The following is a 24088-nucleotide window of genomic DNA, read 5'->3' on the forward strand; positions in this document are numbered from 1 at the left end:
TTGCTGAATTCTTTTAGTGATAAACATGGTATCTGAATTCTGTACATATGTATATATAGAGAGAGAGAGACAGAGAGAGAGAGAGAGAGAGAGAGAGAGAGAGAGAGAAATTGACTGTTTGTTTGTTTGGTAGGAGGTCGGTCTCTCTTGCAGAATTTGAAAGCAGTGGTTCTCAACCTGGATTTTTTCTATCCATGAGCAGGATAAATGTTGTTCTGTGCATGAAGGTATGCATAGATACGCTCCAAGAATAGGAACACACACTGTGGGCTGAGGGAGCTCTACTAATCAGCTTGGTAGCACCTGAATTTTTCCTGGGTGGGCACCCAAGTACTTAGCTTACAGGGAAGGCTGGTACTTGGACCTTTCCAGCACTTGTCATCTGCAGACCTCCAAGTGCTTTACAAAAGAGATCAGCATCATTAATCTCATTTTATGGGGGGAAACTGAGGCAAAGAGAGGTGATTTGTGAAATCGTGTCCTCAGTCTCTAGCCTGGGGTATTTTGGGCTAAATTTTTAGCTCTGATTGAGTCTCCTCAATAAGTGGCCGGCTTTTCAAATGCTGATTTTGATCTGTCAGAGTGAAAACTGATTTTTTTTTTTCAGTTGAAAGGGGAAAAAATCTTGATGGGAAACAGAGCAAATAAAGGTCTGGTAGTGGTGCTGGTACTTTCCATATTGCCTCCCTCTACAAGGGGGGATTATCACAGGCCCATTAGAAATGCCAGAATGAATCAGACCAGGGTCTACCCAGCCAAGTGGCCTTTCTTCATCAGTGGTCTGCACTGTGTCAGAGACTGCAACCCCTGAGGTCCACCAGCAGAGGAGCTAATTTGTGGCACTTTTGTTGCTCTCTTTCAGCTTGAATTCACAGAAGACCAGATTGAAGGTGAGAAGGATTTGCAGCCGTTTCCAGGTGCTGCATGGAATGAACACAGCTTCAAATGCTTATAATTCACTTGGCAAAGAGAAGGCTTCATGAACAACGTAGCTTTGTTATTTGATGACTGATAGGTGTGGGATGGTGGGACCAGGCAGCCTGCAATGAGATAGGGGACCCACTAAACCCTGCACGAAAGCACAACCAGAGGCAAGTCCTGCCCCCTACCTATATAGGGTATTTTGCTCTCCCCCCATCTAGTGCCATACCAACCAGTTGGAAAGCAGGGCTGAGGAAGGCCCCCTGGTAGATTCTGGAGAATTGATCATTGATGGGCCATATACTTGGCATGGAGATGCTTGGTCACTCCAAGATGCTGGAGACAGACCAAAGACTTTCCGCACAGAAGAGTGAGGCTACAGCTACACTACCCTGGAAGATCGACACCATCAATTTCACATGTCTAATATGAACCTGAGAAATCGACCTGGCAGGGGTTACGGTCAACCCCTGTACTCCTTGCAAGATGCAAGGAGTGAGGGAGGTCGATGGGACATTTTCCTGTCGACCTTCCCCTCTAAAGTTAGACAAGTTAGCCAAGTGCAGCTGCATCAATTTTAGCTGCCCAATTGGCGTAGGTAGAAATGTGTATCAGCAGTCAATTTTCTTAGTCTAGTGTAACTGTAGCCTAAGTGAGGGTTTCTTGCAGATCCCTCCTTTACCGTGTTGCTTTCTTGTTAGCTGTGGAGATACAGATCTCATAGGATGGGAAGGGACCTTGAGAGGTCATTGAGTCCAGTCCCATGCCCTCTTTGCGGGACCAATTACCATCCCTTTTTTAAAATCTATTTACACTTCTCAGTATCACAACTCTTGGTCCCTGAGCTGTGTACCCCATGTTCTTATCATGCCTATCATGCAGACGTGATACATACACAATCCACTGAAGGGACAGGCCCTTTAATTTACTCCTTGATTAAATGAATACACATCCCCAAATGGCCCTGCGCTGCTCAGTAGAGAGTTGAAAATCACACATCATTTGGATTAAAGACACGTCAAGCAGATTTATTACATTTGGGACTACACAAACAGCAAAGAATAAAATTATCCCATCTAACCATATGATCTTTCTTTTAAAGAAACCCCCCAAGCCAAAAAAAACCCAGCCACCAGCCTTCTTTTGCCTTTGAAAATGATTCCCTGAGTTCAGCTGGGATGTAATCAGTTGCAGCTACATAATGGAGCATGGAGCAGTTATTTGATTCTAATTTATTTCAGTCAAAGGAAAACATCAAGTTCAATTTCCTAGCTGTCCAACCACCCTCCCCACCCCGGCCCAGAAACTGACACGTAAGCTGATCTCAACAGGCAGTGCAAACCCCACATGCTGTCGCAGCCTGCAGCTTGGCACCCGCTGCATTATTTGCTTAGATGTAATTGATGCTTTGTGGTTGAATGTCTGATGGGGGTTTTAACGGGTCCTCAAATGCTTGAGACGTAGCACTGACAGACTGGTTAACAGCACTAGGGGAAACTTCCCCGTGACTGGCAGCTAGCAGTGGGGAAGGAGGCATTTCTTACTTAGGAGGGTTTTTCTGAGCTAGATGCGTGACTCTTGTCTTGAGCCTAAGAGGTAGGGGATGCAGATTCTGCTCCCTGTTGTTCAACTGACCTCCTGTGCAGTGCTGGGGAAGTGACTTTGGATAATAATAGCTCTGCTTCAAAAAAAAAAAAGGGCTCGTGCTTTGGGGTGCCTCTGTTTTTGGGGCCTAGGCTGTATGGCTTGGCACTCAGAGCCACTGTGCCGTACCGAGGCATGCCCCAGAGAACTCTCCACCAAGCGTAAGGGAAAAGCCCCATGTCATGGGCCACAATTGCCGTCTCACTGCTGGCATCTATGGCTGCACAGGAGCAATTGGCAAGCTCATCAGGCCAGACTTGGAACTGGGAGCCATTTCCCTTGCACCATTGCGGCAGCATGAAAGGGTTGGAAAACAGCTGGATTCGCTAGATAAGCAGATGGCTCAGCCCTTTCTGGCTCCCGGGCTCTGTCTTCTCCCAATGGCCCATGATATAGGGCACATGTAGGGAAGGGTGGAGGAAAGGGTGCTGCTGAGCACCAATGTTCTCTGCTGATCCTCATGAGGAGAGAGCCTCTGGAGACCACAGATAGCTGGTGTATTTTGGAGCAGCCCTGAGGCTGCTCTAAAGTGCTCCAAGCCCAGAGCAGGTATAGGTCATTCCTGGAATCAGGGAGCCATGCCCATCTCCGTCTCAGCCCCTCCCTGCCAGCAGCTGCACCCACCTGCTCCTGGGCAGAGCTGAGAATCCATGCCTGTGCTATTGTCTAGTGACAGTCTCAGCATCAGACCCGCGGGCAGGAAAGATGTCAGCTCATGCAGCCACGAGGTCTCCACCAACACCATCTCTCTGGAGCTACATTCGCAGCAGCATAAATTCCTGAGGGTGGGAAAAGCACCACAGAATCCCAGACCACACCAGGCCACTGGAGACAAGCTGGGTATAACCATCTCTCTTTACCTGCAGTGGCGCACCCAGACCACTTTATTCTCTCAGCACCTCAGCATGATGCAGTGTGGAGGCCGTGAGGGTACCACCAGCAGCTGCACTGGGCAGAAAAGCCGTTGCATGCTGCATGAACTGAAAATCCTACCCACTGCTCCAATCCAGTTACTTTCAGACTTTCCTGAGCCTTGTTGTGGACTGTAACCAACCACGCTCCACCCAAGTCACTGTCAGGCAGTTTCTTTCCATCGAACAGGCCTTGATCTTCTTTCCCTGTTGCCTTCTGGGCCTAACATGGGAACTTCATCAAAGGAGGGACCTGGCACCTGTTCCCTTTGTGTAAGGAATTGTCTGCTTGAGGGATTCAGGCTTATTTAGTCTACAGAAGAGAAGAGTGAGGGGGGATTTGGTAGCAGCCTTCAACTTCCTAAAGGGGGATGACAAAGAGGATGGAGAGAAGCTGTTCTCAGTAGTGACAGATGACTGAACAAGTAGCAATGGTCTGAAGTTACAGTGAGGGAGGTCTAGGGTGGATATTAGTAAAAACTACTTCCCCAGGAGGGTGGTGAAGCACTGGAAGGCGTTACCGAGAGAGGTGGTGGAATATCCATCCCTAGAGGTTTTTAAGTCCCATGTTGACAAAGTCCAGGCGGGGATGATTTGTTAGGTTTGGTTCTGCTGTGGGCAGGGGGCTGGACTCAATGACCTCCTGAGGTCCCTTCCAGCCCTAGGATTCTATGTGGCACGAAACTGTCAAGAGAACAACCTGGTCAGCCTGATTCTGCGGCAGGCAGAGGGAGACGGAGTGGAGGCATTTCAGGGAGATCTCCCTCCTGCGCGTCATGCATTCCTCCTGCTCATGCTGCTCCTGGGAGGAGAGGACAGACCAGAGGGATGGGGTGGGCCGGAGAAGAGTGACACAATGAAGAGTGGCCCAGGAAGGAGACGGGGAGAAGCAGAGAGGCCTTACCCATTCCGGTTTGGCCCAGTCACCTGGGTGCATCATGGGGACCTCAGCAGCGTCTTCGAGAGGGTGCCTGGGAGGAAGTTCTCCACCAGCAGCATTGTGGGCAGGGCGCATGGAGTCACAGCAGAGCTGCCTTCCCACAGTGCCACAGTTCTTCCCTCTTCTCCTCCCCTGAGCCGCACGCAGCAGCATCAGCCCAAGGTCTGTGGCGAAATGCAAAGCCACAGCTTTGGGAGAGCTACCGAGCGAGCCAGCCAAGAGTGAGGCTCCTGCTGACGGGGACTTTCGAATCGCAAGGGCCTGGCCAAAGCAAACCAGAGGGAAGGGCTGTAAGCAAACCGCTGAGTGTTTGTTCAGCTGCAGCTGGGCACAGCAGGCTGGAGAACCACTCTCGTCTTCGCCCCGCCGTGACGTAAGGGCGGATCGCTGGGCGCGTTGGCAGCAGATTGGAGTGGTGATAACCAGCCAGAGCAGGAGCACAGGAGGGAGGAAATAGGTTGGTTGTGGCATGTCTGGAATGGAATCTAAGCAGGCTTCTGCCCCTCAGCTTATCCCTCTCCAAGACTGCTTTCCAAGGGCTTCTATTCATTTCACACCAGGCAATACCAAAAAGGCTGTGGTCTGGGTGCGTCACTGCAGGTAAAGAGAGGCGATTGTGCCCACCTCATTTCCAGAGACCAGCAAGGTTTGAGTCTAGCACCTTTAGCACAGACCTCCACCACTGGAACTGTAGGAGTAACTCCTTCAGCCGGCAGCAATAGTAGGCTGTTATCCACACCGCAACGCATACACTGGAGGGCGACAGAACACATGCTGTATGAGCATATCCCAGGATCATATCTCCTTCTCATGTGTAGAACAACCTGCTACTTACACCTACAGAGTTTGCTGTTCGCCTCTGAGATGGGTTTGTACAGGGCTAAGTCTACAGTGCCCTGACAGCATATAGTCCTTTTTCATTCCATTGTTCAATTTGTTTTCCATTCGGAACTATGCTGCCTTTTGCTCTACTCAACACTCATTAGGCCTCAACTGGAATATTGTATCCAGTTCTGGGCACCACATTTCAAGAGGGATGTAGAGAAATTAGAAACGGTTCAGAGAAGAGTAACAAGAATGATTAATGGTCTAGAGAACATGAGCTATGAAGGAAGACTGAAAGAACTGGGCTTGTTTAGTTTAGAAGAGAGAAGACTGAAAGGGCCTGTGATAGCTGTTTTCAAGTACCTTAAAGAGGGTTACAAAGAGGAGGGAGAAAATTGTTCTCCTTGGCCTCTGAGGATAGAACGAGGAACAATGGGCTTAAACTGCAGCAAGGGAGATTTAGATTGGGCATTAGGAAAAACTTCCTAACCATCAGGGCAGTTAAACACTGGAATAAGTTACCTAGGGAGGTTGTGGAATCTCCATTGCTGGAGATATTTAAGAGCAGGTTAGACAGACACCTACTGGGTTGGTCTGAAGAAGTGGGTCTGTCTCACAAAAGCTCATCACCTAATAAATTATTTTGTTCGTCTTTAAAGTGCTACTGGACTGCTTTTTTGTTTTGATAGACTATAGACGAACACGGTGATCTCTCTGTTACTACTGGGGATGTTCTAGATGGTGCTTGGTCCTGCCAAGAGGGCAGGGGACTGGACTTGATGACCTCTTGAGGTCCCTTCCAGTTCTGGAGTTCTATGATTCTGCATTCTCGTTGTGTTCTTCTCTAACTGTGAGTTCCATGTATTTATTTCCTCCCACCAGCATCTCCCTGCAGCTCTCTCCTTCTCTTTCTGTCCTCCCATTGCCTCCCTTCCTCCTCCACTTGAGCTTTCTTCTCTTCCTTTTCCACTTACGTTGCTCTGCTTGTTTCTACCCCTTGCTCGTTTCTTCCGCCAATTCCCTCTGTATCCCCGTCCTTTCCTAGATTTGCAGTCTTTCCCTCTCTCACTTTGCTGTGCTGATCTTGCTCTTCCCCTTCCTGGGCACTGTCCGCATTAATGGGTTAGACACTAGGTTGCCTGGGAATGATTTACATATGTAGCTATTCTCACAGTACCCCTGTTGTGTGATATTCAAATATGCTTGGGATTCAGGTCAATAACGAAATCCACCCATCTATTTTAGACTCTTAGACTCTCACCCTCTTGAGTAAGCTCTGAGAAAGCTGAAGGCCATGTCTGAACTTGACATGCACTTTTTGGAATATCTTGTACTACGACATGATCTGCATGCCAGGGTCACTTACCACTTATGTGGATCATCATCATCATCATCAAAACCCATGGGCTCAGCGCCTGTTGGTGTCTTCTGCATCTCTCATTACTTCCTTCCATCTTTCCCTGTCCTTCATGGAATGGCTTAGTTTCTGTAGACTATCTCTGCACCAATCTACTATATCATCTACCCATTCTCTGTGGGGTCTGCCTCTTCTATTCAAACCATCCATTATGCCAAATACCAGGGTCTTAGATTTTTCGTTCATCGTTCATTCTGTAGATATGCCTAAATAGCTGTAACTTCCATTGTATAACCTTCTGCAGCAGGTTCTGTTTAGGCTGCATGTTCCTATATAATCCCTCGTTGGTGACCTTCTGCATCCATCCCATTCTCAGGATCTTTCTATAACAACTCCTCTTGAACACCAATATCCTTCTCTTTGAATCTTTTGTTATCAGCCATGTCTCACATCTCTACAACATGCTGCTGAATACACACATTTTCAAGATGCTCAGTTTCATTCCTAAGCTAATTGCTTTGCTTTTCCAGATTTTATCCATCGCCTTCAAACTCACTCTTGCTTTCGCTATTCTCGTTGCTATTTCCTTCTTACAGTCTAGATCATATATTATGCTGCTCCCCAGATACATGAACTTCTCTGCGTTCTCTAGTTTGATCCCATTTACACTGATCTTCCTTACTATGTCCTTATCTCCAAATACCAGTGTTTTTGTTTTATCAATGTTCATAATGAGTCCGTATTGCTTCCCTTCCTCGTTTAGCACCTGCATCATTTCCCCTTGCTTCTCTTCACCCTCCTCCATGGTAACTAGATCATTCACGAACCTCAAGTTGTTCATTCTTATCCCATGCACGGATATCGCTTCTACCTCTTCCTTGATCTTGTCCATCACTCTCTCTAAATGGGTGATGAAGACTTACGTGGTTATTTTATCTTAACGAAGGTGCACTCCAAACCCAGCACAGGTCTGTGGCTTTGGGGGATCAGTAATGTCTCTATGCAAAAGCACCCCTTTTTTTTGAGCTCAATAGTTCACAAAGTTGCACTCTGAGCAACGAAACTGATGCTTTCCTTCCCTTCTCTGTTCTTATATTAGCCGTTAAACCACTGTCAGGGTCCATGAATATGTTATTATGACTAATTGCTACCTACAGTCTCAGCTTGAATAGCGTGTATTCTTCTCCTCCGTTCAGCCAGTAAGGAATGTGGGCTGAAAGAGACCAGAATTACATCATCCAAAATACACATCTTGCCAATGCCAGTTCAATCCACTCCCAGCCTGACCAGAAGAACTTGGGACAATGGGTGTATTACACGCTGCTGTCGGCCGAGATGTCAAGAGTGGCCGGGCGTGACGAGGTGTACCAGGAGCCCAGGATGGCCCTGAGCTCCCTGTAAAAGGGGCTAGTGGTGGGGGCAGCCCCAGATCAGCTGGCCACGTCCCGGGCCTGGGCGTAACCCTGCCGCAGTTCCTTGACTTTACTCCTGACGTGGTCAGGAGTGCAGGCAGGATGACCCCAGGCATCCAGGCCCTCGGCCAGCCGAGCGAACGCATCTGTGTTCTGCCTCTTGCTCCCCATTACCTGGAGCACCTCCTCCTCGCCCCAGAGCCCCAACAGGTCCCGGATCTCGGCCTCCGTCCAGGAGGGGCCCCGCTGCCTCTTCCCCAGCTGGCTGCCAGCCTGGGAGCCCTGGCTTCCCTTGGGGGGGTGCCCTGGGGACACTTGGGGGGCTGGCTGGCTGCCATGGGGTGCAGGATGGTGGCTTGGGGCTGCTGAGGTCCATGCAGGCTGGGCACGTGGCAGTGCTGCTGCCTGCACAAGCTCTCAGCTTCCTGCACAGGAAATAAGGGGGCGGGGAGCTTTAAGGGGCTGCTGCACGCAGCGACCATAGAGCTCAGGGGCTGGAGAGAGCGTCTCTCAACCCCTCAGCTGATGGCCACCATGGAGGACCCCGCTATTTTGATGTTGTGGGACATGGATCGTCTACATGTGCCCTACTTCAACGTTCAACGTCGAAGTAGGGCTCTATTCCCATCTCCTGATGGGGATAGCAACTTCAACGTCTCGCCACCTTACGTCCATTTCAACTTCGAAATAGAGCTCGCCACGTGTAGACGCAGCGGGCGCTATTTTGAAGTTGGCACGGCTACTTCGAAGTAGCTGGCTCGTGTAGATGCGGCTTAGAAGGCAGTAGCCTACAAATGCTACCGGCTAGTAGAGATGCTTCTTTAACTCAAGTGTCGAGGACTTATGCAGAAGCTCCTACATTGTAGAACACTACTGATGACTCAAGCAGGGGATTGTTACCCAACCAGCTAATATACAGAGTGGATACTGAAGTCTTTGCCATGGCCTCTCATTGGTCTGGTTAGCTCTCAAAGTCTGACTTTCCCATGAGCTTTCCTGTACTTCCACTAAGCTGAAAATACTACAAGAAGAACGGGTTGAGCTGTGTAAGTCCATTCCCGGCTGGAAGCAGGAAGTGTGGTGGGAAAGGAATGCAAACAAAGCAAACAACAATGTTAAGCAGCTTTTCCAAACAAGAAGACAAAAGGTTCAGGGTCGAGTTGAATAGTAACAGAGAGGAAGCTGTGCTAGTCTATACACTATCAAAACAAAAAGCAGTCAAGTAGCACTTTAAAGACTAGCAAAATGGTTTATTAGGTGAGCTTTCGTGGGACAGACCCACTTCTTCAGACCATAGCCAGACCAGAACAGACTCAATATTTAAGGCACAGAGAACCAAAAACAGTAAGCAAGGAGGACAAATTACAAAAAGATAATCAAGGTGAGCAAATCAGAGAGTGGAGGGGTGGGGGGAAGGTCAAGAATTAGACTGAGCCAAGTATGCAGACAAGCCCCTATAGTGACTCCGAAAGTTTTTGGTTCTCTGTGCCTTAAATATTGAGTCTGTTCTGGTCTGGCTATGGTCTGAAGAAATGGGTCTGTCCCACGAAAGCTCACCTAATAAACCATTTTGCTAGTCTTTAAAGTGCTACTTGACTGCTTTTTGTTTTGGTCGAGTTGAGTAAGAGTTTGCGGGGAAAGTTCAGGATGGCTGTTACTTTATCTGTGTGTGTACATGTTTTTCTCTTTTGTCTCCCAGAATTTAAAGAAGCCTTCTCGCTCTTCGACAGAACTCCCACATCTGAGATGAAAATCACATATGCGCAGTGTGGAGATGTTCTGAGGGCTTTGGGGCAGAATCCAACTCAAGCTGAGGTTCTCAAAGTCCTTGGCAAACCCAAACCGGAAGGTATGTGACCTTCTTTCTGTTTGTTTGGAACAAGAGATCTCCAGGACTAAATTGTCGGCCCGAACGGATTATGTCTCCCGATCATGTAGCCGTAACTTGAAATAACTTATACAACTTACTCAATGCAAATTGCGTAAATTATTTTGAGTTAATTTGTTTTGAATTTGGGGCTGACCAAACGGCAATAAAGTTCATAATAAGCAGCTCTTTCGAAGTTTCCGCTACCCCCTTACAACGAGGGGTAGTGGAAATGGAATACTGAATTCAAAATAGCACTACTGTTTTAATTGGTGTTTAGCCAGGGAGAGGCTATTTTGGGATACCTTTGTAACCCGATACAGCAACAATACTTTAGCCATAGCTTATCAGTCCATTCATACACATTCATGCACATCTGTCCAACCATCCATCCATCCATCTAGCCATCTGTTCTCATTCTTATCTACATCATCTGTCCATCCAACCACCCCTATCCATCCCCATACTTCTGTCTATCCTCACACATATCCATCTACCCTATCACTTTTGCACATGCACTTCTTTTTCTTTCTTTCTTTCTTTCTTTCTTTCTGTCGGAGACACAAGGGCCGTTTCTACACAGGCCACTTTCTATGAAAGTGGCATAGTAATACACGGCCTGAAATATGCTAATGAAGTGCAGATGTAAATTTCCTGTGCCTCATTAACATACGGTCACGTGATTTGGAGTCCAGAAGACCGTTCTTTCACACTCCAAAACGCCGTGTAGAAGCGTGGCCCCGGGGAAGCTTCCAGAAGGAAGTTCTTCCGGAGTCCTCTTCTTCCTGAACATTTTTGGGAAGAAGGGGCCTCCTGAAGAAGGACTTCCTTCCGGAAGAACCCCTGGGGGCCACGCTTCTAAACGGCTTTTTGGAGTCTAGAAGAATGGTCTTCCGGACTCCAAATCACATGACCGTATGCTGACGAGGCATGGGAAATTTGCCTCTGTGCCTCATGAGCATATTTTGGGCGGTGTATAACCATGCCACTTTTGAAGAAAGTGGCCTGTGTAGAAACGGCCAAGGAGGGTGAGAAATGGACCAACTTCTGGTGCCTTCCCCTCCCTTGTTTCTCTAATAGCATGGAACAAACCCAGCTACAGCAAGCTTCACCAAGGAGAAATGTAGAGTCCTGCACTTGGGACAGAAGAATCCCAAGCACTGTTATAGCCTGGGGACTGATGGGCTCAGCAGCAGTACAGTGGAAAGGGACCTACAGGTTATGGTGGATGAAAGGCTGGATATGAGTAAACAGTGTGCCCTTGTAGCCACGAAGGCTAACGGCATACTAGGGTGCTTTAGGAGGAGCAATTCGAGCAGATCTTGAGAAGTAGTTGTTCCTCTCTATTTAGCACTGCTGAGCCACATCTGGAATACTGTGTCCAGTTTTGGGGCCTGCATATAAAAAAGGATTGTAACAGAGCGAGAGCTGTGCTAGTCTGTACACTATCAAAACAAAAAGCCATCAAGTAGCACTTTAAAGACTAGCAAAATAGTTTATTAAGTGAGTTTTCGTAGGACAGACCCACTTCTTCAGACCACTGCTTTTTGTTTTGATAAAAAAGGATGTAGATGTGCTTAAGCAGGTTCAGCGGAGAGCAACAAAAATGCTTAAGGGGCTGGAGCACATGACCCATGAGGAAAGGGTGAGGGATTTGGGCTTATTTAGCTTACAGAGAGAAGACTGATGGATGATTTAATAGCAGCCTTTAACTTCCTGAAGGAGAGCTCTTAAGAAGATGGTGAGAAACTGTTCTCACTGTTGTCAGATGTCAGAACAAGGAGCAATGGTCTGAAGTTGAAGAGGGAGAGGTGTAGGCTGGATATTAGGAAAAACTATTTCACCAGGAGGGTGGTAAAGCACTGGAATGTGTTGCCTAGAGAGGTGGTGGAATCTCCATCCCTAGAGGTTTTTAAGTCCCAGCTTGACAAGGTCCTGGCTGTGATGACTTAGTGGGGGTTGATCCTGCTTGAAGTAGGGGGCTGAACTAGATGACCTCCTGAGGTCCCTTCCAGCCCTAGGAGTCTATGATTCTATGAACACTGCAAATATCCATTTACTATTCAGCGCTCTCCAAGCATAGTCCTCTCTCTCTCTCTCTCTCTCTCCCCTCCTCAGCCCCTTCCCATGGTCCCATGCTCCTACCTTCCAGTACTCTGACAGTTTGCCAAGCTCCCTCACACAAATATCCTGCAAGGTGCCGAGCACCTTCCAAATGGCTTTGCACCCCTCTGTCTCCACAGAATCCTCGTATCTTTCTTTTGAACCTCTGCTCTTACAGAAATGAACAGCAAAATGCTTGACTTCGAGACCTTCCTGCCCATGCTCCAGCATATCTCCAAGACCAAAGACACCGGCACCTACGAGGACTTTGTGGAGGGCCTGCGCGTGTTCGACAAGGAGGGGAATGGAACGGTCATGGGTGCTGAGCTCCGCCATGTTTTGGCTACTCTGGGTAAGAAGAAGCGCTCTTCATATACTTTCAGCTTTGCGGCCTTTTCTCTCTAGCTGGTGACATTGGCTAATGGGACCAAGTACCTCTGCTGTCTGTGGGACACAAAGACAAGAGCACTTCAGCACATGTGATGATTAGGTCACACTTTAGCGCAGTGGTGAGCAACCAGCAGCCAATCCGGGTTCTACGCATGTCCCAAGAGACGTTGTGTTTACCGTTGCCCATACACAGGGTTACCAGCTCCTGCTAGTTCCTGTCCACATACTTCTTTTCCTAGCAGTGTTCCTGAAGTGACAAACCCTTAAAGCAAGTGCGTGTGAAGAGTGGTGCGGACTGATTTCACACAACATTGGCTGGGAGAGCCGTGTGCACCCTCAACAGCCAATCAAAGCGCTGCTATGATTCAATCGGCGTGCTCCGCAAATTCAAGGTATGCAAGTGCAGTTAAGAAAACAGCCTTATCCCAGGAGACTGTCGAAGGCTGCATTGCCACTACGAGATAAATTCGAATTTAAGGCAGTTAGTTTGATAGGACCCCATGACTGTCTTCACTGTAAATACCATTAGCCGATTTAAGGAGCATTAACATCCATATCACAATATTGTTGGAACTGTCTGGGTGTAGCATCAAGTTTGAATTTAAAAGTTCAATTAAAAGCCATGTCTTAAAATTGAATTTATTATCCTCCAGAGGTCTCCCATATGTGTCCCACAATGCCCCTCAGTGCTCCACTCTGGACGCTTCCATCTCCGCTGCTCTCTGGGTGCACAGGAATTAGGTAACAGGAAGGCCGTGAATTTCAATTCGGGACCAGGAAGCCCGTGGCTGTGGGGTCTTGTTTGTATGAGAGCCGGAGAAATGTCTTTTTTTCTTTGCTATGAAAGCTGTGAGCTCACCTAGGCATTACAAATAGCCCCAGCAGGAGTTCACGGTGTTGTCTTTACCTCTGCTAGCTGAGCACTTGGTACTTTTTTCTGTACTGCCTGGTGCCAGTGACTGCCCTGCCGTGGCAGCAAGGCTGTTGTGGGGGTTGTGCTTGTATTAGAGGCTGAGAAACTTCTTCTCAGTGGTTTGCATTTGTGCAGGCCCTGCCCTCTCCCCCATAGGCGCCACGCAGTCAGGGTCTTTCCCGTGCTCAACCACATCAAGTGGCTAGCCCCCAACCTACTGAAAGAATGTGCCTGTAGTTCAGTGCTGACCAGGCTGCCAGGAAGCTCCACGTCCTGGCTTGTGCACGGTGAAGGATCCCAGGACAGGAAAGATTTTCAGGGGCTTGCAGCTGCCTGGGGGAAGTCTGCCCCAGCAGGTATAATTTTCAGGGGCTCGCTGCCACCAGGGGGACTTCTTCCCTGTCGGCTAAGATTTTCAGGACCTTGCTGCTGTTGGGGGGACTGCTTCAACTGGCTCCCCACTTCTCATGCCCTGCCTCCCACCACAAGGACACAGGGTGAGCTAGCTGTCACTAGGGGGAAGTGTCCCTCAGCGGCTACGAATTGTGGGGCCTGGCTGCCACCTGGAGGAAAGGTTTAAATGGCCCTCGAGCCACGGTCCTCACACCCCACCGCCAAAAAAAAATTTCAGGGACCATATCAACTGACCATTCACCCTCCCAAGCACCAACCCCCTCCACAATGGCAATGAAATTTGAGGAGCCTCATCCCTTTTTCCCCATCCCCCTTGTTGGCAAAGTCTGTGTACTGAAGAGGGAAGCCACAAATCTTTTTTCCTAGCCTTTTGTATCCTCTAACTTTGGACCCTTTCATGCAGGGAACAGTGGGAGGAAGGCCAGTTGAGAACACAGACTATTCCCAGAAGACGTATAATAAGCTGAGAACCCAAAAACTCTCCCTCACCAAAACTCTTTTTCAAAACCTTTACTATCGACTTTTTCTTCAAGCTTTTCAGTGTCACTGTGTTATTTTCAGGGATCAGATGTAACCAAAGGAGTGAGGACAGTCAGCAGAGAGTCAGTTGAGAAGACGAACTGTGCACAGGAGCTCTATGATAGACTGGGAAGCCAAAAACCCTCCCACAGATAGTTTTATAAAGCAATTCAGTTATAGAAGAAAGAGATTTTTGTTAATTTAGAGATCTTTATTCATGCACTAGTTTTCCTTCCTTCCACCATGGAAAATGGACATTTGCTTTCCACAGGAGAGGAATGATGATAATGCAATGTGGGAAGATGATGTCAAATATCAACAACCCCTTGCGGGGCATTTGTTCCCATGCTGCACCGGCTAAAATACCAAGAGTTCTATGGGCATGAGAAAACATAAGAACATAAGAACAGCCATACTGGGTCAGACCAAAGGTCCATCTAGCCCAGTAGCCTGTCTGCTGACAGTAGCCAATGCCAGGTGCCCTAGAGGAGGTAAATTGAAGACAATGATCAAGCGATTTGTCTCCTGCCATCCATCTGCCGCCTTCGTCAAAAGGCTAGGCACCATACCTTACCCCTTGCTAATTGCCATCTATGGACCTAACCTCTGAATATTTATTGAGCTCTTTTTTAAACTCTGGTAGAGTCCTGGCCTTCACAGCGTCCTCCGGTAAGGAGTTCCACAGGTTGACTGTGCGCTGTGTGAAGAAAAACTTTCTTTTGTTAGTTTTGAACCTGCTACCCATTAATTTCATTTGGTGTCCTCTAGTTCTTATATTATGGGAAAAAGTAAATAACTTTTCTGTATTCACTTTCTCCACACCATTCATGATTTTATATACCTCTATCATATCGCCCCTCAGTCTCCTCTTTTCTAGACTGAAAAGTCCCAGTCTCTCTAGCCTCTCCTCACATGGGACCCGTTCCAAACCCTTAATCATTTTAGTTGCCCTTTTCTGAACCTTTTCTAACACCAATATATCTTTTTTGATGTGAGGAAACCACATCTGCATGCAGTATTCAAGATGTGGGCGTACCATAGTTTTATTTCAGGGAAGTAAGGTATTCTTCGTCTTATTTTCTATCCCTTTTTTAATTATTCCTAACATCCTATTTGCTTTACTGACTGCCGCTGCACACTGCGTGGATGTTTTCAGAGAACTATCCACTATAATTCCAAGATCCCTTTCCTCATCTGTTGTAGCTAAATTTGCCTCCATCATATTATAAGTATAATTAGGGTTATTTTTCCCAATGTGCATTACCTTACACTTACCCACATTAAATTTCATTTGCCATTTTGCTGCCCAATCACTCAGTTTGCTGAGATCTTTCTGAAGTTCTTCACAGTCTGCTTTGGTTTTGACTATCCTGAACAGTTCGGTATCATCTGCAAACTTTGCCACCTCACTGCTTACCCCTTTCTCTAGAAACTGTGGTATAGGTTCCCATGATGCACTGCTGCAACACTTGATGTTTGGCCATGGAGTATAGCAGCAATAAGGGGGAGGGATAGCTCAGCAGTTTGAGCATGGGCCTTCTAAACCCCCAGTTGTGACCTCAGTCCTTGAGGAGGACATTTAGGGGGCTGGGGCAAAAAGATCTGAAAAAAAAAATCTACCAGGGTTGGTGCTTGGTGCTGCCAAGAGGGCAGGGGACTGCACTCAATTGACCTCTCAAAGTCCCTTCCAGCCCTATGAGATATGTGTGTATCTCCATATCGTCTCACTTCCCCATGAGGGCAGTGAAGCACTGGAATGCATTGCCTAGAGAGGTGGTGGATTCTCCATCCCCAGAGTCTTTTAAATCCTGGCTTGACAAGGTCCTGACTGGGATTACTTAGATGGGGTTAAGTGTCAGAGAGGTAGCTGTGTTAGTCTGTAGCTTCAAGAACAACAAGAAGTCTTGTGGCACCTTATAGGCTAACAGATATTTTGGAGCATAAGCTTTCATGGGCAAAGACCCACTTCATCAGATGCATGAGTTGGGGGTGGAGGTGGTTTCAGAGGGGTGTTAAAAGAGTGGGGTCTCAGTAAAAAGGAGGGCCAGAGCTTACAAGATCTATTCAGCAAGGTGGAAATAGCCCAGTATCAATAGCACTTATCAAAAGAGGAAAAAACAAGTTAGATCAGTCAGGGGGATGTGAGCTTTTGTCAGAGTCTAATGGGCTACGTCTACACGTGAAGCCTACATCGAAGTAGCCTATTTCGATGTGGCGACATCGAAATAGGCTATTTCGATGAATAACGTCTACACGTCCTCCAGGGCTGGCAACGTCGATGTTCAACATCGACGTTGCGCAGCACCACATCGAAATAGGCGCTGCGAGGGAACGTCTACACGCCACAGTAGCACACATCGAAATAAGGGTGCCAGGCACAGCTGCAGACAGGGTCACAGGGCGGACTCAACAGCAAGCCGCTCCCTTAAAGGGCCCCTCCCAGACACACTTGCACTAAACAGCACAAGATCCACAGAGCCGACAACGAGTTGCAGACCCTGTGCCTGCAGCATGGATCCCCCGCTGCAGCAGCAGCAGCCAGAAGCCCTGGGCTAAAGGCTGCTGCCCACGGTGACCATAGAGCCCCGCAGGGGCTGGAGAGACAGCGTCTCTCAACCCCCCAGCTGATGGCTGCCATGGAGGACCCCACAATTTCGACGTTGCGGGACGCAGATTGTCTACACGGTCCCTACTTCGACGTTGAACGTCGAAGTAGGGCGCTATTCCGATCCCCTCATGAGGTTAGCGACTTCAACGTCTCACCGCCTAACGTCGAAGTTAACTTCGAAATAGCGCCCGACGTGTGTAGCCGCGATGGGTGCTATTTCGAAGTTAGTGCCGCTACTTCGAAGTAGCGTGCACGTGTAGACACAGCCATGGGGAGATATTAATGCCCAGGGCAGAGCAGCTGGTTTTGTAAGCTGCAAGCTACTCCCAGTCTCTGTTTAATCCTTGGTTAATGGAGTCAAATTTGCAAATTAATTGCAGCTCAGAGATTTCTCTCTCCATTTGATTTCTGAAATTTGTTTGTTTCAGAACTGTCCCCACGAAAGCTCATGCTCCAAAATATCTGTTAGTCTATAAGATGCCACAAGACTTCTTGTTGTTTTCGATTGGGTTGATCCTGCTTTATGCAGGAGGCTGGACTAGATGACCTCCTGAGGTCCCTTCCAGCTCAAGGATTCTAAGATTCTAAGTCAACTTTGTGTGGAGCACATCAGGCAGTGAGGAAACTCAAATTCGAATTTATAAACCCAATGTTACAAAAATGAAATGAATAAATTTGAATTTATCTCATAGCATAGAAATAGCCTTTGTTTTGACAATCTTGCAGCCTACTGAGATGAAGGAGGGCCACTCCTGTGGTCCATTCACTGGGCTAGGTTGCCCATCACTACTAAGAAGTCCTAAAATGATTCTAGCTCAGGATGCTTTTCTTTTAGCTCAAATGTTAACTGGTTTTCTTTCCCTCTGAGTTCTTTTGCGCTAGTTCCATTATTCCCTTCTCCTGAAAACTGTTAATTGATCTGGCCCAGGAATCATCCAGCTCTGCCACATGCTTTCTTTGGAAACTGTGAAAAACCCATCTGTGCCTTTGTTGACTTTCTTTCACTGCACAGATGTGTGATGAAGGCTTAAGGTTTATAATTTCTTCTACTCAGCGGATAACCCTTTCCTAATGAGTCATTTATGCAATCTGAAATGACTCTGCAGTGTCGCTTCCATGACGCACCACAGCCAGGGACTCCCATGATGCACTGCCTCCCTCCTCCACCTGGCTATTGTAAGGGAGTGAGAGGAAGGCCTGGCAGGGCAGGGGCTAAATAGAGCCTGTCTGCTCAATTAACCCCACCCTGTTTCACCTGCAGCCAGCATCAGGCCTGGAGGCAGGATGAAAGGAGAGAAGCTAGACCTGTTCAGGGCAGACCAGCCAAAAAGCAGGGCTTGAGCCAGAGCTGCAGCTGGGTCAGCTGCCAAAGAATGCAGACTCCAAACCCTCCCACAGGCTAAAAGGGGTGAGAATCCCAGAGAACCTTCCCCTTAAGGAGGGGAAACTAGAAGCTCGGGGCCATGCCCCACACTAACCCTTCAGCCTCCAGGATCTGGGCTGAAGGCCTACACTTTGGATGCCTAGGCACTGCAGGGGCCTAGCCTCTAGACCACCCTGCCATGAGTGGGACCCGCTCACAGATATTAGGGGGAATGTGGTCTGACCAACAACACCAGGCTATGACAGAGAATGGGAGCATGAGGCAACTGAACCACAACTCCCATGAGGCACTTCAGCAGCCACTCCGAATATTTTTTTTTCCACTCATTGGCTGAACAATTTTGGTGTTTGAATGGCAATAAACCATCAGAATTTCTCTTGCCAAAATCCCCCATATTCTGAGCAGCTCTGCTCAGCAACTCACATGTACCCAGCCCACAGTGGTGAATTTTTCTGAACATTTCACAGTCATAGGATCCTAGGGCTGGAAGGGACCTCAGGAGGTCATCTAGTCCAGCCCCCTGCTTCAAGCCTGATCAACCCCCACTCAGTCATCCCAGCCAGGACCTTGTCAAGCTGGGACTTAAAAACGTTGAGTGATGGAGATTCCACCACCTCTCTAGGCAACGCATTCCAGTGCTTCACCACCCTCCTGTTGAAGTAGTTTTTCCTAATATCCAACCTACACCTCTCCCTCTTCAACTTCAGACCATTATTCCTTGTTCTGCCATCTGACACCACTGAGAACAGTTTCTCACTCTCCTCTTTAGAGCTCCCCTTCAGGAAGTTGAAGGCTGCTATTAAATCACCCCTCAGTCTTCTCTTCTGTAAACTAAACAAGCCCAAATCACTCAGCCACCTATGTTACTGCCCAAGTGGGAGAATATCTCTTTTCCAAATTTTCCCCCAAAATGTGTCTACTTCTTTACCCGTGTTGCTAATAACGATCTACTATATAAATCCATGGCACACCAACCTCTTGAATACTGCATACTGATGTGGTGGCCTCATCTCGAAAAAGATATATTGGCACTGGAAAAGGTTCAGAAAAGAGCAACAAAAATATGAGGGGCTTGGAAAGGACACACAGGAAGAAAGAGTAAAAAGGCTGGGACTTTTCAGCTCAGGAAAAAGAAGACTAAGGGTGGGATATGATAGAGGGCTATCAAATCATGACTGGTGTGGAAAAAGTGAATAAGGAGAAGTTATTTGCTTGTTCCCAAAACATAAGAACTAGGGGTCACCCAATGAAATTAATGGGCAGCAGGTTTAAAACTAACAAAAGGGAGTTTTTCTTCACACAGTGCGTGGTTGGCCTGTGGAACTCCTCGCCAGAGGAGGTTGTGAAGACCACGATTTCAACACAGTTCAAAAAAGAACTAGATTCCAGATACATTCATGGAGGTTTGGTCCATCCGCGGGTATTAGCCAGGAGGGGTAGGAATGGTGTCCCTAGCACCTGTTTGTCAGAGGATGGAAATGGATGTCAAGAGAGAGATTACTTTCATGGTTATCTGTTCTGGTCACTCCCTCTAGGGCATCAGGCAATGGCCTCTTTTGGCTGACAGGACACTGAGTTAGATGGGCCTTTGGTCTGACCCAGTGTGGCCGCTCTGAAATCGTACTGGCTGAGGAGATACTGTTCCGATCTGGTTGTAAGAGGAGATTCAGTGTGGTTTAGGAATCAGCTTTAAACTTGCAGCTCAGATTTTGTCTTGTGACATCAAGGAGATGTGTGTTTGTACTGGACACAATTCTTTCCAATTACATTAGGGCAGTACTCAAAGACTCCAGCAGGCCTCCGATTAGCCAGGAACTGCACAAGTGTAGTTTGGTTCCTGTTAGGGAGGGTTTACAGTGTAAAAACACAGAGACAAAAGGGGAGGAAAGGGGGAAAAGACATGAATGAATGTTGTGAAGAACTGGCGCAGCTTTGGTAGTCACTTGCATTATTTTTGTTTCTTTGGGGATGGAGGCAGTAGGGAAAGGAAAGAAGCAGACAAGGAACAATCACAGTTTGCTATTGACTTTGCCATGGTGCACAGTCGGGGATTTGTGGCAGAGTGGCAGGGATGCATTTCAGAGGATAACTTGGCGCTGAATGAGAGCTTCTCCATACTGGGGTTTATTTTGCAGAAAAAAAAACTTTTTTTTTTCTGACTCATGCATCTGACGAAGCGGGTCTTTGCCCACGAAAGCTTGTGCTCCAAATATCTGGTAGTCTATAAGGTGCCACAGGACTTCTTGTTGTACTGCAAAACTTGTAATTCTGGAATAACAGGGCATTTACTTAGAAATAGTAACTCCACCAAAACAGTTGTCTTTTGCCAACCTCTCTGCCTTTCAATTTGGAAATTGTCTCAGTGTGTACTAAAGCAGAGGTAATTGTAACTTCATGGACCTCCAGGACGCAACCCATCATTGCTCTTATTTCAAAATTGGGCTCTCTAGGGTGAACGCTTAGTTTCAAAATGCTCTTGCTGAGTGACCGCTCTTTTAAGAAGTAACTTGTTTTGGTGTTAGAACGTCAAAATGAGTTGTTTGTGGAAAACCCTACAGAGTAGACACAGCCTGACAGTTTGAGGGCTGACGCACTGCACGTTGGTGAGCCTCACTCAAGGTCAGGTTTTGGTACCTTTTTGAAAAGACTCAGAAAACAAATCCATTCCGCTCCGTGATCTGACTTGGATGAAAACCAATAAGGATGGATTCAGATCTGGGGTGTCCGACTTTAACCACAACTTGAAATTGGAAGAAGGTTGCATTCTATTTCAGGCTCATCTCTACTAATAGAATTTGACAAGATTAAAATACCATTTTCACCATTGATGCTGTTTGTTTACACTGGAGACAATCATTTGAGGGCAATACGTCCCACTTTTATAGGGATAGTCTTATACTTAAACCTTCCACCCAGTCCCAGTTTTTCACACTTGTTATCTGATCAACTTAAGCCAAATTCAGAGGGTACAACACCACTGAGATCAGGGGAGCTACATCTTTTCAAACCATTTTGGACAAAGACACTAGCTTGCTCATTGTCCGTTTCACATCTTTTGATAGACATTTCCCCTTTCCGGTTCTCCTGCTCCAACAAAACACTGTAATGTCTGGCTTCCAAGCCCGAGTGGGGAATATTTCAATCCAAAGGAAAATAGTTGAGTTAGCAAACATTTACATTTGGATTAAGGCTTCAAAATTATGTCTTCAAGCCCCAACTGGTGTAAATCTGGCTTCGGTGGAATGAGATAGATTTCCACCAGCTGACCTAATACACCCAAAATCAGCGGCATAAAATTGGTTTAGCAGCAGTGAAGCCAGCATAATACATTTTATTTTAAATGCTATCTACATTTTTGGCTAAGGCTACCTGACAATTTCACTTTCCAGCTGAAAAATATACTGACACCAGCATTTTTTTAATCCGCACGCATATCTTGTTACTGATTAGCAGATCTCAAGTGGATTTTTGCACGTATTTAGCTCCATATTTCAGGGGAAAATACTTTTCAATTCACCATTAAGCAGTTAATAGAAAACCTGTTGAATGTGACTTCACATCCACGGACTCTCTAACTGCCACATACTTTCCTGGCAGTCACATACTGTGCTGAATAATACCCTTAACCAAACCCCGTGAAAGTCACTGGAAACACTCGCATTAACTTCAAAAGACATTTGTGCAGGGCCAGATCTTCAGCCAGTGAAAACTCGTTGAGCATCCTTGACTTTGCTGGAGTGTCACCAATTTGCACCAGCTGAAGTTTTGGCCTGTTCTGCACATCATTGGTATTTGAGGGCGACAGGCATATAGCCCGTCTGTCAAGGTCTGATTTTAAGTTTCATTACAAAAGTTATGCTAACTAGGGTAAAATTTTTAGACAGTTCATTGTGGGTCTACTCCAGATGATAATTATATAACCTGCTACAGGTTGAACTTCTCTCATCCAGCATGCTTGGGACTGACCAGTGCCAAATGAGATAACTTGCCGGACAATGGGAGGTCAATATTTTCTAGCACACTATCAACACTTCCATTGCTTATAGGCTCTTAGAAGGCAGTTAGGAGTAAATTACAGCTGAATAACAGCACAGAACAGTGAGAGCCAAAACTAGTGCCTGTAAACAAACTTTATGAGACTATGGGAAACTTGGTCATCCGGCTAACTAAAATTATGCCAGATTACGGATGTAGCCAAACAAGAGACTGCTGGATTAGAGAGATTCAGCCTCTACTATGGTATCACTTTAAAGGTCTCAAAAAAGACAGGGGCTCTGTTCACATAATAAGAGAAAGTTCCTGCCCCCAAGGAACTTGCATTCTAAAGAGACTAGCCAGACTGAGGAGAGAAGAAACGTAGGTCCGGGAGAGAGGAAGGAGTTTCTGACTGGTCTATAGGTCCGGCTCTGCTTCCACTTACACCAGAATTTTAATCCAGGTTAATCCAGTGCGGTTGTGATTGGGTCATCCGGAAGAATTCAGATCTCAAGGCAGACACAGTTCCAGTCTTCAGTTTGAAATGGTGACATGCAGGAAAATGGGGGAGACAAGGAGAGGTGGCAGGAAATGGGTAATGGCAGGCAGCAGGCAGAGCACTAAAATCATGTTAAAATACTCAGTTCAAATTGAGGTCACTTGGCTGAGGAAGTTCTGTCTGAACTAGGGAGCAGGAAAGAACGTTTAGCTTCTGAACGGGGAAGGTGGGTGGAGATGGGCCCAGCTGGGACCACCCATGGAGCCAGCACTGTGTGAGGGAGAACTCCTGTCTAATTATGGGGGTAACACTACCCATGCTCCCAACCTCCTGCTGTGCAGACAGGGTCAGGCAGAGCACAGCCTCTGCTGAAACTCTAGCAGGGATTGGCCAGACACTAATGATGTCATCAGGATGCTTCCTATGTATTTAACTCTGGATGGTCTCTTCTCTGTGATGATTGGGTTGTGACTCCAACCCCCTCCCCACAATATCATGACTTCAACCTTACTCCTTCATCCTCCCACCTTCTCTTCCCTCTCTCTTCTGCCTTGCCTTCCATCTTTTCTCCTTTTCCTCCACTTATCTAATCCATTCCTAACAGAGCTGAGTTCAAGAGAAAAAACATGGCACTATCATAACCTTATCCAATCATCACAAATTATCCCCCTTCTTGTGTACTAAACTCCAGATCCCCCAACTTGAAATTGTTGCATCTTCAGACTCTACCATGAATATTTCTTATTCTTTGTACAGCACCTAGCACAACAGAGTTGCATTCTTAGGCAATCGCTAAGCAATACCATAAATGTATTACTCACAGTGTTGTTGACTTGAAGTATTCAGAAATCCTGAGATGGAATTAGAAAAAAAATGAGGTTTATAAAATAAACTAGTTTCTTTTTATTTGTCCCCAGGGAGTAGAGTGATGAGGTTAACTTGGTCATGTTCCCAATGTTTTATCCACAAATAGAAACTCACATTTTTAGGAAAAACAAGAGCTGAGATTCTGAATTACAAGACCCCAGGAGATGGGGCTTTAATAAAACTATACTCATGATAACATTGCTAGAGTTGCTGATACTGTATTAAATCATAAGCATGACTAGTACTATCTAAAATACATTTCTTCTATAAATTGGTCCATATTAACTCTGCACATGGCCCCAAGCTTTGACCATAAGACAACCATTTCAGTAAACATTGTGCCAGGGATTTCAGGGGGAGCAGGAGAAAACCGTGAAAGTGCAGAGATCCTGGGTGACATCCTGGATCCTTCCTGAATCTAAACTCAGAGCTAAACTGGCGTGACTTTACTATGGGTTTTGCTGGAGTGATCACAGAAGTGAAAGCTGCCATCAACGTCAAAGTCCTCTTGATTTTAGTTGATTTCATTAATTGCAATG

At 46.8% G+C, this 24088-nt stretch overlaps 1 protein-coding gene across 1 annotated transcript in view; it reads left to right on the forward strand.

Moving 5' to 3' along the window:
• The window catches only part of MYL3 (myosin light chain 3), a 52539-nt gene that overhangs the window by 18587 nt on the left and 9864 nt on the right, over window positions 1-24088 (forward strand). Inside the window, exons 2-4 of the mRNA XM_074985262.1 lie at window positions 863-890; window positions 9710-9859; window positions 12159-12332. Coding sequence (XP_074841363.1) covers window positions 863-890; window positions 9710-9859; window positions 12159-12332 — 352 coding nt within the window. The remainder of the gene's footprint in view (window positions 1-862; window positions 891-9709; window positions 9860-12158; window positions 12333-24088) is intronic.

This window comes from Carettochelys insculpta, chromosome 2 (genome assembly GCF_033958435.1).
Source record: "Carettochelys insculpta isolate YL-2023 chromosome 2, ASM3395843v1, whole genome shotgun sequence".
Lineage (NCBI taxonomy): Eukaryota > Metazoa > Chordata > Testudines > Carettochelyidae > Carettochelys > Carettochelys insculpta.